The sequence below is a fragment of the Lycorma delicatula genome, chromosome 11 (genome assembly GCF_047948215.1).
Source record: "Lycorma delicatula isolate Av1 chromosome 11, ASM4794821v1, whole genome shotgun sequence".
NCBI lineage: Eukaryota > Metazoa > Arthropoda > Insecta > Hemiptera > Fulgoridae > Lycorma > Lycorma delicatula.
This window is the reverse complement of record NC_134465.1, coordinates 3,363,989-3,379,985: the sequence shown is the minus strand read 5'-3', so window position 1 is coordinate 3,379,985 and position 15,997 is coordinate 3,363,989. Positions and strand designations below refer to the sequence as shown.

Here is a 15,997-nt window from a genome sequence, read left to right as displayed (position 1 = left end):
AATTTAACTCACCATGTTTCCTATCTAACCGCAGTGCTAGATCTGGAATCAGCTCCCTCGTGCGTCTCCTAAAATAACTACGTAGTCATTTGTGAACCTTTATATATTGTGTTTTTCCTTCTTCTCTTTTAAATATCCTTTATTTTTATTTAGAGCATTTTTTATTACATATATTAATTAAAGTCATTATCCTTGCCTTAATCCTCATCCTAGATTAAACCACTCAGTTTTAGCATCCTTTGTTTTTGTACCATCTTATAAATCAAGTAAAAGGTTTTAATTAGCATTTTTTTTCTAATTTATTTTTTGGTGTTTCAATCTTTAAATTAGTTTATTTTATTTGACAAGGTGGATATTTTTTTACCGTATCCATAAAATATATAATTTTAAGATGGAAATCTTTTTTATCTTCACTTAGCACCGATAAAATCTACCTCCGCCTTCCGGGGTGTCGAAAGGGGTTTTTTAATAGGTTTTTAAAATAAATAAGCATTACTCTAACGTGTAAAATGGCATTTATGATAAATTCTAAATTTCTGTAAGACAGATACAAAATATGGTTTATAATTTTGTAGCTCGGAAATAGCCCGTATTTTAAAACACTGATTTTTATTGATATACCTTTTTTCAGTTTAAATGTCCTGCGTGAAAGTATATAACAAAAAAAAAAAAAAAATAATAACTCGAAAATAGGTAACAAAACAAAAATTTAACTTTAATAATATTTCACAAGAAAATAGTAAATTTGAAAAATTTCATCCAGCTTGTTTTTTTCATAATTGAATTAATAATAATAATACATATTTACCTGCACACAAACCTGTAAACATTCTGGTTATATACAACTTTAATGTGACAATGAGGGAGAGAGAATTACTCAACTGAGAACAATAATAATTGAAGGACACATATATGTTGTTTTTTCTTCAAACCTTTATAATCCCTCAACAATAACCCTAAATAAATAGCTCAATTAAATTCATTTTGGGGTCATTTTAGAATAGTTCCGATTCAAAACGACAGTCCTGCATGGTCGTAATTAATGCATATTTTGTGCTCTGGGAACTGTAACGCTAACACATAAATTTGATACACTTATTAACATACAATTCTACGCGTAAAATTATTTCAATTGGCGACTATAGAGAATTGTTCATTCTAAAATATCCTTATGAGGAAAAAACTTTTGTTTCCTATTTTAACATCATAAAATTTATTTTCAGCTATTTTTTTTATTTTTTATTTTAAATATACTAGTATTTATGTGTTTAATATACTTCTTTGTTTAATATACTATTAACTTCTGCAACTAAGATAAAAATCAATTAAATTGGGTAAAAATTATTAATAGCATTTGCTATATAATTTCCCGAGAGGTGTTTGCCAAATCTAAGGGATTAATTAAATCAGCACATCAAAATAAACATAAAAGTTCATGTAGACAAACACAATATCTCGTCCGGTTTTCCTTCTATACGGAACTTTTTTCCATCCAAGATATACAGGGCGTTTCATAATGTTCTTACGAGTTACAAAAATTCAGTACAAAAAAAGTATTGCACTTACCTAAATGAAAGTTGTACGAGGCGATGCAGGGACTCAAATAGTTTTTGTTAAAATCTATAAATGTTCAATATATGCTCCTCTGGTAATACGGCACACATCAACACGAAAGTCTAGCTCTTGCCAAACTCGTTCTAACATGTCATTTTCGATAGAGTTGATCGCATCGATTATGCGATCCTTTAGCTCAACGATATCGTGCGGCATCGGTGGGATAAACACCTTATCTTTCACGTACCCCAGAAAAAGAAATCACATGGCGTGAGGTCTAGTGATCTTGGTGGCCACAGCATAATGTGTTGGTATTCTTCAGACGCACGTCCTATCCAGCGCCGAGGTAATGTTGTGTTAAGGTACTGTCGAACCTCGTTATGAAAGCGGGCAGGACAACCGTCTTGCTGGAAAATGAAATCGTTGAGTAGCTGAGCATACGCCATAATTGTAATATATATGCCGGTATTGTATACCGTGCCGGTTACTGTCGTTTCCATAAAAAAGAACGGCCCATGCACTGCCTCACGAGAGACCGCACGTAGAACGTTTACTTTCGGAGAATCCAGAATGTGTTCCACATAAGCGTGTGGGTTTTCAGTTCCCCAAACTCGCACGTTATGACGGTTTACTTTGCCGCTATTAAGGAAAGTAGCTTCATCGCTGAAAATTATCTCGTTTAGAAAACCTTCATCTAACATCTTTTCCTGTAACTGTAAACAAAAATCGAGCCTACGTGTTTTATCTCCATCAGAAAGACGCTGGATTAATTACGATTTGCATAATAAACGTTTACGGAGAACTCTCCACACTGTTGTTTTCGGAATTCCTAATTCTCTGCCTACAGCCGCAGTCGATTTTGACGGGCTGCGAATGAAACTTGCAAGCACACGTTCGACATTGATTTCTGTGGTTGATGGACGACCGGTTGATTTTCGCTTGCACAAGCAACCGGTTCACTGAATTGTTTATACCGTGCACGAATTGAATTGTCACCTGGTGACAATTCAAATTTAAAATTTCAACCGAAACGCACGTTGCACAGAAATTACTGACTTTGACAAGTGAAATTCTAACACACAAAACGACTTCTCGCTTACCGTCGCAATCATTTTCTCTACTGTCGACGCCTAGCGACCAAATGGTTTACTAACTGCCTAGTATAAGCGGAAAAAAAATTATTAGCCTAGCTAATATTTGTGGAAAGAAACTATTTGAAGTACTCTTTCGTACAGTACTTGTTTTATTCTTATGAGTGAAATAGTTTTTTGTTAATGAATTTTCGAAACTCCGAAGAACATTATGAAACGCCCTGTATATTTTAAAAACAAACCAAAATATATAAACGAAAATTTGGTTTATATTAACCCAAATAAATTTTACAAAATAAAGATGTCTGAAAATTTTATCTTTAAAAATTAGTCTTTGTGAATACAGGGAAAAAATGAGTACAGAAGGTGCGTGAAAACCGAGATAAAATTATTGCACTGCCCGTATTTTGCGATTTGCTTTAACAGTTTCAACCATATCTTAGTTTTTTATCAATGGATTTACACAAATAAGGTGTTATTTTGCTCAAAACCAAAAATGTAACACATATAATGTATATAATGCTCAGGTACGAAGCTCAACGTAGCAAAATAGTTAAAGAGGTTGCGAAGATCAACTCATGTTTTGATCAGCAAGTTAACTGAAAAACAGAAAGGGAATGGAACATAACTGTTGGTTTCCTTAGTTCCTTAGTCCTTTGAAGATGGTTGAGGGGGTTATGAAGTTATACATGTATAGAATTAAGGATATGCATTAAGGATAGCAATCCGGGTGGCTAGTGAACCGCCTGGGTGCTTACTTTATCAAAATATGCGTTTTGGCATCGATCTCCGAACAGCTGAGGTAATCGCTGTTAGGAATTTAATAGATGTATGGAGAACTCTATGATGAAGCTGCAGTGTGGGAGGGTGTAGGCATTGACCTTGCTTCCGAAAGCGGACCAGAGCAGAGAGATAATGTATGTATTTATTAGAGCTTATTAAATTTGTGAATTTATTTATTGATTTTTAAGTAAATCATGAGGACTTTGACTGAATTGTAGGACAAAATTATCGTTGTTGCGATCAAAACTTGTTTTGTTGGTATGTGGATAGTATTTTTGGTGTTTAAAGACTCAATCATGTAATGGTATGAGTGCGTAGTCTAATTGAAGTTAGTAAGGGAATAATTTTTTTGTGAAATTTTCGATGTTAGGGGAAGGATTTGCAAAAGCGCTATCCCCGTGATAGCGCCACCCCCGTGCTTTTGGAAATCAATTAATTTGTTAGTTGAGTTGTAAGTAAGTTATGGTAGGCGGTCCTGATTGAAAGAGGCCATACAAAGGCGATGTTAATTTGTGTAAATACACTGATTAAAAAGTCTGCCGAGGCATCTGCATCAGTGCATCCTTCTTCCTTTTTCCTGTTTAGCCAACGGAAATTACCATTTAGATATTACTTCAGAGGATGAATAAGGATGATATGTATTGACTTTAAATGAAGTGTAGTCTTGTACAGTCTCAGTTCGATCATTTCTGAGATGTGTGGTTAATTGAAACCCAACCGAAAAAGAACATCGGTATCCACGATCTAGTATTCAAATCCGTATAAAAGTAACTGCCTTTACTACGACTTGAAAATGGAAGTCTTGACTTCCAAATCAGCTGATTTGAAAAGATGCGTTCACCACTAAACCAACCAGGTGGGTTCGTTCTCTCCCCCTGTTCACTATTTTGTTATTTTTATATAAAAATGTATATCTCAAATTCGTATACACGAATCATATTAATAATTGGTAAGCGTCTTTATAATAACATTTTAAAATTTTCAAAAAGTGAGGACTTAAATACCTTCGTAAATTACAAAACGGCGTCCATGTTTAGTTTTCAATCTTTTATATCTCCGTAAATTTTTTTTTTTGTCTTCAGTCATTTGACTGGTTTGATGCAGCTCTCCAAGATTCCCTATCTAGTGCTAGTCGTTTCATTTCAGTATACCCTCTACATCCTACATCCCTAACAATTTGTTTTACATACTCCAAACGTGGCCTGCCTACACAATTTTTTCCTTCTACCTGTCCTTCCAATATTAAAGCGACTATTCCAGGATGCCTTAGTATGTGGCCTATAAGTCTGTCTCTTCTTTTAACTATATTTTACCAAATGCTTCTTTCTTCATCTATTTTTCGCAATACCTATTCATTTGTCACTTTATCCACCCGTCTGATTTTTAACATTTTCCTATAGCAGCGCATTTCAAAAGCTTCTAATCTTTTCTTCTCAGATACTCCGATCGTCCAAGTTTCACTTCCATATAAAGCGACACTCCAAACATATACATTCAAAAATCTTTTCCTGACATTTAAATTAATTTTTGATGTAAACAAATTATATTTCTTACTGAAGGCTCGTTTCGCTTGTGCTATTCGGCATTTTATATCGCTCCTGCTTCGTCCATCTTTAATAATTCTACTTCCCAAATAACAAAATTCTTCTACCTCCATAATCTTTTTTCCTCCTATTTTCACATTCAGCGATCCATCTTTGTTATTTCTACTACATTTCATTACTTTTGTTTTGTTCTTGTTTATTTTCACGCGATAGTTCTTGCGTAGGACTTCATCTATGCCGTTCATTGTTTCTTCTAAATCCTTTTTACTCTCGGCTAGAATTACTACATCATCAGCAAATCGTAGCATCTTTATCTTTTCACCTTGTACTGCTACTCCGAATCTAAATTGTTCTTTAACATCATTAACTGCTAGTTCCATGTAAAGATTAAAAAGTAACGGGAATGGGGAACATCCTTGTCGGACTCCCTTTCTTATTACGGCTTCTTTCTTATGTTCTTCAATTATTACTGCTGCTGTTTGGTTCCTGCACATGTTAGCAATTGTTATTCTATCTCTGTATTTGAACCCTAACTTTTTTAAAATGCTGAACATTTTATTCCAGTCTACGTTATCGAATGCCTTTTCTAGGTCTATAAACGCCAAGTATGTTGGTTTGTATTTCTTTAATCTTATTTCTACTATTAATCTGAGGCCTAAAATTGCTTCCCTTGTCCCTATACTTTTCCTGAAACCAAATTGGTTTTCTCCTAACACTTCTTCCACTCTCCTCTCAATTCTTCTGTATAGAATTCTAGTTAAGATTTTTGATGCATGACTAGTTAAACTATACTATGACTATAAACTAAACCATAAAAATTAGTTTTATCAAAATTTATATTATTGCTTAAATATTAAGCATTTAATTTTGAACCAAATGCCATTTCATTTTTGAAAATCGGTTAACAAATAGCCGAGTTATGGCAGAAAATTGATGGTGTAATTATATACCTGTTTTCACGTCCTCCACTTTACGTTCAATTCCATTAAATATTAATTGTTTTTATTTATTGTTAATTCTAATATTGTAAATTAGTACCAAATTAAGTAATCATTTTCTCACAATAATAAACCTAATAATTATGACAGAAAATTACAATACCCATTTTTTCCCATAACTCAACTATTTGTCAACCTATTTAAAAAAAACAAAATGCATTTTGTTCAAAATGAAAGGGTTGATATTTTAGTAAAAAATTAAATTTTGAAAAACTAATATTTATGGAGATATAAAGGATTGAAAAATAGACAAGGGCGCCATTATGTAATTTGCGAAGATATTTAAGTCGTGATTTTTGCTAATTTTAAAACTTTATTACCAAGACGCTTACCAATTATTAATGAGATTTGTCCATCCGAACTTGAAATATAAATTTTTGTATAAAAATAAGAAAATGGCGGACAGTGGTAGAACGAAGGAAAAATTTCCATTTTTCGTAAGGATATTTTTTGATTAGTTTTTTACACGTAGAATTCGAGGTGGTGCTCTTGCTCGATTGTGATGACGGACAGCCCAAGGTGGAGCTCATGCACGTTCGTGCTTGCGTGGATGGGCAGAGAAGTGAAGAAACCTGAGGACTCCGCGGCTTAAGTTTTAAACTAATCGGTTGGGTTGGTATGATATCATATAAAAAAAGAGAGAGATTAAAGAATAGGGGTGACTGTTGCTGAGAGAACAAGGGTGGTGGACTCTCAGTAATCAGTGTATGATGAATATCTATAAAATAAATAAAAGAGCTAACCGGTGAGCTGACCTGCCGCGCCGGACATACAGCCGGCTGGTGGGGAGGCGAGCTAGAGTAAAGGACACTCCTCGGGTTCGAGTCAAACTTGATTGTAGATCCGTTCTAGAGGAGTAGGTGGGAAAATAAGTATTAAAAAAATAAAAATAAAAAAAAAAAATAAATAAAATATTTTTTACGGTATTAATTAATTTAGGCTAATTTAATCCATGAAAATAAAATCACATCAGATTTTAATGAAAATAATTCTTTAATAGTCCAACCAAATCATACTTAGAAAAAAAAATTGTTACCTGGACTTTTATAAGTGGAAATGAAAACGGGGCTTATAATAAACGTAAAATAAATAAATGCGTGAGCGAAGGTGATAGACTGGTGATTTGGGGTTAAAAAAAGTTGTAGATCATGCAAAAATCTACAACTTTTGTAGAGGTCATTTTTTAACATAATCTCAAAATTTCCTAGAAAAATGCCAAAAATCATCATTTTTTTGTTTTTTATTTTTCATTTCCGCAAAAATAATTTAATTTTGACGAAACTTGTTGAAAGTATACTTTTCTGTATCTTAAATAACCACAAATTTTGTTGACATCAAGTTTCACCGGAAATTTCTATAATACCATTTTTCACCCCTTTTCCACCTCCCAAATCAACCCTCCACTACCACCGCTTACACATTTATTTTTTTTTACTTTTATTAGCTCCTTTACCATTTCCACCTATAAAAATTCAGGTAAGAATTTTTTCCCCTGTAAATGAATTATTTCGATCGATCTATAATAAAAATAATATTAGTCGGACAGAAAGTTTTTTTAAATCATTTCAGGGTGACGATCATATATAAATATTATTTTTTGAACCTTGATTTATCTACAATTCTACATAAGATCCTCGCAGAAGGTCTTGATCTCTATTTTGTTCAGTGTTCAGATTGGATTTATACGATTAAGTAACCCACCGGGTTGGTCTAGTGATGAAGTCGTCATCGAAAATCAGCTCATTTCGAAGTCAAGAGTTCTAGAGTTTAAATCCTAGTAAAGGCAGTTAGTTTTATATGGATTTGAATACTAGATCTAGAATACTAGATTTGAAAGTACCGGAGTTCTTTGGTGGTTGGGTTTGAATTAACCACACTTCTCAGGAATGGTCAACCTGAGATTGTACAAGACTATACATCATCTACGTTCACACATATCATCCTCATTCATCCTCTGAAGTAATAATTTTTGGTAGTTTAAGAGGTTAAACAGAAAAAGAAAGAAAGATGATTAACAAGTATGAGTTGGTAGTACTGAAATTACTTTAAAAAAAATTTTAATACAGAAACAGGATAATATCTTGATGTTGTTAAGTGTTCTAAACGATTTTAATACGGTTATTTATGCACGTAATGTTAGGGAATTACAAAATTTTAAAGAAAAAACAGCTTATATCCTTCAATAGTCATTGTTCTCATTTTTCCTTCCTCATTAAAATTCTATTTATCTAGCCAGTATTTTTAGAAGTGAGAAATATATTTCTCCCACAAAGAAAAAGAAACGGAGTATTTATGCCCACTTTTCCTTTTTGCTGAAATTATATGGGAAAGATTAGGCAGTATTTTTACAGCAGAATACTTTTCCTGTTACTAGCCTAATAAAAAAAAATAAAAATGAAACATTTTAGCGTGTAAAAAATATGACATCTGAGAGGGATTCGAATCCAGAATCAAACAGATGAAAAATAGAAATATTACGTCATTTCACCGAGAAGATCGGCAGATAGGTAAATTTTTAGATTGAGTCCAAGCTCTACTGTAGTTGAAATGAATGCAGTGTGAAATACAGTTACGGGGAAAATCGTTTTTAGTAATATATTAATAGTGTATTGTTAATTGTTTTATGTGGTATTAACCGGCTGAAGTACAACGCTCTATATACAATTAATCAAAAGTTGACTAATGTTTGTATTATAAATAATACTAGATCTGATAACATGTCACTCATTTGTTTACCTCTTCCGTCCAATTCTTACTGACACTTTTCACAGCTTGGACACGAGCATTATGGTATGTTACGCTTTCACCTGGTGTTCTATCTAAACCCCCTTCTACAAAATAGTGCTTCTCTCTTGTCGCTATACGCATGACTCATTCACCCTCAAATATTACAGCTAGTGTCATTTGTATATTATGCGCAGGTGTACGCTACTCAGATAAAAAAGCTGGCAAAGTATTTCCGGACTTTCCCGGCTACACCGGTCAAGTCATATAGTACATTGCACACACGTTTTCATTTTTTATTTTTCTACTTTATAAATTGTAAATTATTAAGTTATAAAAATATTCATATTTAAATTAAACTTAACAGATTTGCTTACAAAAAGGCAAAAATAAGAAAAAGAAAATTTTCAAAATTGGTGTTTTTGCATTTTAGATCCGGGGTTTATAATTTAAGAAAATTGAAGACATTTTTTGATAGCTCTATATATGAACTATATTTTCAAATATTTAAAAAAAGTATTTAAACCGAAGGGTGGCCGAAAGGAAAAGAATAAAAAATTTATATTTAGATTTTAAAAGGAGGTTGATTTTAAAAAAAAATATTTTGCAACAGATTTTCTTTAATAAAATTTTCTCTACAATGCTTCTGAAGAATACTGAAATTGTTTTTTTTTGCGATATCCTCACCATCCGGTTAACCAATTTTGAAAAAATAATTAATATGATCAATGGTCCATATATAGAAATATTTGATCAAAATTTGAAGTAAATCGGTTTGGTCAATCCTAAGATATAAGGCCAAAAACAGTACGATACACATACAAACATACGTAAGCACACACACACACACACACACACACACACACACACACACATATATATATATATATATATATATATATATGTTTTTAGGTTGTTTTCATAAGAAAGCTACCTATTGTAATGGATACCATGATTCGACTTCCGGAAATTTCCACATATCTTCGTGTTTCACATCCCCCAGACCCCAAAATCACTGTTAGCTCATCATTTTATATATACGTTTATATATATATATATATATATATATATATATATATATATATATATATATATATATATATATATATTTTACTTTCCTATGGATACAATAACTGCCGTAACTTTGCGCCAATCACTTTCAAATTGAACCTTAAAAATAACTCATTAAAAATCTCGTTCGAGGTCATTAATGGCCAAAATCGGAGACATGGGAAAATGGGAGAGCTTTTCGAAAAAAAAAATATCGCTATAACTTTCTTATTAAGTAAAATAACGAATTCGTTTAAAGTTCCTACTATTTTTTGAATAAGGACCTAGGGATTTATTTAAGTAAAGATTTTTTATATCACCAATCATTGATCCAGGGGGTGGAAGAAATAGGATTTCGAAGACAAAAAAAAATGATACCTTCCTTAATAGAGACAGATCGAACTGGTTTAAAGCGATCGTTAGTCCTCTAAACATTACCTAAAACCTTTGTCAGAAACAATTTTTGATATGACCAACCTTACGGCAAAGGTTGACCAAAATTTAGCTGGAATTATAAGAAGGTGGGGGTTTTCGTATGCTAAACATGTGAAACTTTTTTCAGATGCAACCATTGTTGTATTGAGTAAATTTTAAATTTTTCTTAATTTAAAGGTGGAAATCTTTTTTATCTCTTACTTAGCACCGATGAAATCTACCTCCGTCTTCCGACGAGCCGAAAGGGATTTTCTTTTTGTCTAGCTAAAGAACTATTTGGACCTTAATGATCTATAAGAAATATGATTTGTAAAAAAAAATACCCCAATTAGACACGATCATCATACTTTCCCCATTAATATACCTATTCTGGCTATTTTCACCGGGAAAGAAAAAAATATAAATTTGTTTTTTACAGCTTGGATCTCATGATATTTATGACAGTTTTTTTTATTTCAAACCTGATTCCCAAATGTAAAAACCTTAAGATGACCTATAATTTCGAAAATAAATTTTTCATTAGCTAACATTTGTAAAAAAAGTTTTAACTTTTTTAAATAAAACTTCACTCTTGAAGAGAAATTATCTTCGGTTCTGATATTAATGACATCGTGCGACTGATAAACGGCACGTGCATTTCATACTTAATAATCATTACAAAAATTCTATCTGGCTTCTACTACAGCCGTTATTTCATCAAGCTAATAGATCAGAATTATACCGTGTGTTTCAAAATTAATAACGGGGTTTTAAAATTATGTAATATTTATTCACTTTTATTTACATTGATAAATTATATATGAAATGAAAGAACCACTCAAACAGTGTTTCTTATAAGTGTTTAATGTGACCACAATTCGTCACACACAGATCCAGCGGACAGGAGAGTTTATCCAATACTTGATGCGTCTGGAGTAATTGATGCGACAGCTGCTCTTCAATCCTGTGTTTCAAGTCGGATAGGCGGTAACGATGATATATACACTTGATTCTTTATAAACCCCCAAAGAAGACAATAGCACGGGATCAGATCGAGCGAAAGGTAGATGCCACGACAAACGAGTCCTGTCATATCTGGTCTTCGGCAACCAATCCAGAGGTCGATGAGAATTTCATTCAACCAATCACGTATAGCATTATGCCAGTGAGGTGGCGTACCATCTTGTTACAAATAAAATTCTATGGTTTATATTGCAGTTGAAGAAAGAGCCGTAGATGTAGCATATCAAGATATTTCATTCCAGACACACTTGCCGTCAGGATAAAAAAAAAAAATTCAATTTTGTGGGGTCTCGTTCACACTATGCAATATTTCGTGAGAACTTTCTGATTCCCAGATACGCACATTATGAGTATTTACTTTTCCATTTCAATTAAATGTTAATTCATCACTGAATACGATACGATAAAGAAAGTCTTCATTGTCGCGGTGTCATTTTATTTGCAAAGCTAGCTCGCAAACATTAATCTGTAGGCATTAGAGCTTGTAACATCTGTAAACGATATGGATGAAGTTGTAAGTTTGTCCTTAAAACCCTTCACACAGATATCACTGGGATCGATCATTTTTGGCTAGCCTTCCTAACGAATTTCCTAGGACTACGCAAAAAAGATTCTTTTACACGTTCAACATTTTCTTCGGACACAAGAAGAAGCTGGAAAATTAGAAATGATGAAAAGGAGAGAAATAGAAGGAGGATAAATAGATACTACACATTTTGAGGAGAGATTACTTAAAGATAGGCCAAGGAATGTTCGCAAGCTTTTTTTTGTAGGAACCCTTGAAGTAGTCGGTGATAAGGAAGAGGGAAGTACGGGATTACAAGGCGAGAAAATGTATGGCGAGATGTAGAGATAAATACAAAACAGGATTCTGTGGATACAGATCTGTAGAACAATTATTTTTTACGTTTCACCATAATGATTTCTATTGATTATCGGTTTTTGGATTCACTGACGTCCCTCACCATCTTTAACCTCGTTGGTTTGGACTGAAGAAGATAACCAGTTATAATGTAACGACCGTATAGCCTACTGTGAATTTTTAATCGCCGAAAAATGACAAATGTATACGTATCTTTTTTTTTTGGGCAGGGGAGGTTTTGAATATAATTGTGGTGGGGAGGGTTTCGATAACCCTCCAGGTTGATCTAGCGTTGAACGCTTCTTCCAAAATCAGCTAATTTGGTAGTCGAGAGTTCCAGCGTTCAAGTCCTAGTAAAGTCAGTTATTTTTACACGGATATAAATACTACATCGTGGATATCGGTGTCCTTTGGTGGTTGGGTTTCAATTAACCACACATCTCGGGAACGGTCGAACTGAGACTGTACAAGACTACACTCTATTTACACTCATACATATCAACCTCATTCATCCTCGGTATTATCTGAACGGTAATTACCGGAGGCTAAACAGGAAAAAGAAAAGGGAAGGGTTTGAAAGTGTTTGTATTTTTATTAATACCATCCTGATAATGAATCTTTAGATTTTAAACCCCCTTTCATGTATTGGAATAGAAATTTTTATTCAGCCTGAATTGATGAATTCAATGAATATTAGATAAAAGAGACTATAAATATAGAACTAATTTCAAGTTGGATGCATTTAAAAAGATATAAATAACGTAAAAAAGAGAGACTGACCTGAATTGTTTCGGATCGTGTAGATCTGGTTGAAATATAATGGTTGCATTTGTTTGATAAAATACATTAGCAACAGCTTTTAAAGCTCCGCGTAGTAAATATGCTACAGGAATACGTTCTGTTGTTAAACGTAGTTCCAGTGAACCGGTACCTGGAGCCCCACAAACGAACGCTGAAGTTACCTGTAAAAAAAAAAAAAAAAAAATTATTAAATACTTTTTGTTTCGTAATCTCACTGTTACATATCCATAATCTGCCCTTATTTTTAATCAGTAGTAGGTATGCTTTTTTTTTTAATAATTAATTCAACAAGTACTTTGGGGAATACGGAATGAAAATTTTAGCATATGAAAAATGCCATGCCTTACCGGGATTTGAAACCGGGTTCTTCCAGAAAAAAGGCTGGAAGATATAATTCCGCAACGGAGATTGTTAAATAATTCTTTAATATGCATAATATTAAAAAAAAATCATAATAAATTATATCAATATTTGTTATTTCTACGAACCTGAAATAATATTTATTTAAAAATTTAGAACTATACGAATAAAAAATTTTGATATTCAACAAATACAAAAAAAGGATCATATTTGAACATTTATGAAATATATAAGCATAAAAAAATTTATAAAACATTAAACATTCTATGAACTAAATAAAAAAAAAGATATAAGTTAATGCACAATTCAAATTAAACGTACATTTCGACCGCATTCACAACAGCGGTATATTTAATTAAAAAAAATAAAACCGGCAATATCAGTTAACACCAGTGTGAAAACAGAAGCACAAATAACAGGATAATCACAAATGACTAACGGAGATGACTGAAAATATTTTGATTTTAATATTTTATTTTTATTATTTTTTATTTTGATTTTAATATTTTGAAAATATTTTAATTTTTTACTTCCTTGTACAAAGTAAATGAAGTATTGTGATCGCGAAAAATTTCGGTTTTCATATTTAAACGAAAATATCCATTTTGACCATCCCTGAATCCATTTTGACTAATTTCGGCGTGAAGTCTGTACTTACGTATGTATTTCGCATAACTCAAAATAGATGAGCCACAGGATATTGAAATTCTTGAAATAGAACTAGTTTTACAATCCTTTTTTGATTGCAATTGACTGAACTAAAAGTGTCCAAAAAAACCCAAAATCCAACAAAAGATTTGGATTTTGGATTTTTTCTTAAAAAGTTCTCATTGACAGCTTTTCAATGATATATCATAAGTGGTACTTATGATATTGGTTGGAACCAACTACTCATTGGTCACGGAGTTATAGCCAAATAAAATTTTAATTAATGAAATATTTTGATCTTAGAAGGGGAAGGCACATCGATTTGAATCCGACTTCATTTCCTTGTTTTTTTAATTTTTTTTTTTTAATTTATATATATTGATTTACTAATAATTATTAACCTCTAATTGTAAAAAGAGTTTTTACAATAAATAGTAATTCAATAATAACAAACTAATGTGAAAAAAAACTTTATTAAAGAATTGGAGAATCGTATCTCACTTTCAAATGAAATAAGTTTAAATGAAGTGTAGGAAAAATGTGTATATGTAATTTAATAGTCGTACAAGGAAGTCATGTTGACTTCCACATCAGATTTTTTATAATATTTTAATATAATTCTCTTTCGTAATAAGAAAGTTTTAAATGATAAAATTAAATATGCAGTATGACTTATCTCATTAAAGGTAATATTACTGTGTAATTATTTTGGAATAAATCATAATAAAATATCATCTCATCTGCAGTAAAAGACTAAGCAGTAATACAGTAATCATCGGCCGTATATTAAAGGTGATCAAAAAATGACGCAACATTATGGGAAAATAAGTATGTTATAATAGTTTTTGAAAGTAGCCCCACCCCCCATTATGAGATTCACATAATTCAATACAACGTTGCATCTCTTAAACTCATGTTTTAACGATTGTTAAGGAATTGCTTGGGAAGTAGAATTACTAAAGATGGACGAAGCAGGAGCGATATAAAATGCCGAATAGCACAAGCTAAACGAGCCTTCAGTAAGAAATATAAGTTGTTTACATCAAAAATTAATTTAAATGTCAGGAAAAGATTTTTGAAAGTGTATGTTTGGAGTGTCGCTTTATATGGAAGTGAAACTTGGACAATCGGAGTATCTGAGAAGAAAAGGTTAGAAGCTTTTGAAATGCGGTGCTATAGGAGAATGTTAAAAATCAGATGGGTGGATAAAGTGACAAATGAGGAGGTATTGCGGCAAATAGATGAAGAAAGAAGCATTTGGAAAAATATAGTTAAAAGAAGAGACAGACTTATAGGCCACATACTAAGGCATCCTGGAATAGTCGCTTTAATTTTGGAAGGACAGGTAGAAGGGAAAAATTGTGTAGGCAGGCCACGTTTGGAATATGTAAAACAAATTGTTAGGGATGTAGGATGTAGAGGGTATACTGAAATGAAACGACTAGCACTAGATAGGGAATCTTGGAGAGCTGCATCAAACCAGTCAAATGACTGAAGACAAAAAAAAAAAAAGGAATTGCAGCGACCCATCCTTTAATTCGCTCTCTAATTCGGCAATGATTTGAGGGTGAATTATGTAAGCAGAATCCTTAAGGTGTCCTCAGAAGAAAAAATCAGGAGGTGATAAATCAGGAGACCGAACGGACCACAACCCCTTCGAATTCACTTGTCCATAAAAACAATGATCAATTAAAGTCATACTGTTGTTGGCAAACACATAGTGTTGTATGAGCCGTAGCATTGTCTTTGAAATCACGTCTACTCTACCCGGTCTGCAGATGTAGAGTTTAAAAATTGTTGCACCATCTGTAGGTAGCGCTCACTGTTCACTGTACAGTGAGAGAATTTCGAGAAGATTTTCCTACATGAAATTGCACACTAAACACCCACATTTTGGCCGTGCAGACGAGACTCTGTAGCCGATGTGAATTTCTCGTACACCAAACGCGTGAATTCTGTGTATTCAGGTATTCATCAAGGTGGAACCGTGCCTCGTCAGACCGAAACCAATTATCGAGTTCTTCCCCATCTGGCGTTACAGATGAAATGAACCGCTGACAGAAAGTTACACGTTTTCCAGTATCTCTAGATAACAATTCGTAAACGACACGAATTCTGGGCGGATGCATATTTAAACACTTGGGC

The 15,997-nt window shown here is 32.8% G+C and overlaps 1 protein-coding gene across 1 annotated transcript in view; it reads right to left on the bottom strand.

Moving 5' to 3' along the window:
• Window positions 1–15,997, bottom strand: part of Gycalpha99B (guanylate cyclase 1 soluble subunit alpha 2) — a 426,360-nt gene that overhangs the window by 345,879 nt on the left and 64,484 nt on the right. The window contains exon 4 of the mRNA XM_075378887.1: window positions 12,824–13,005. Within this exon, the coding sequence (XP_075235002.1) occupies window positions 12,824–13,005 (182 nt within the window). The remainder of the gene's footprint in view (window positions 1–12,823; window positions 13,006–15,997) is intronic.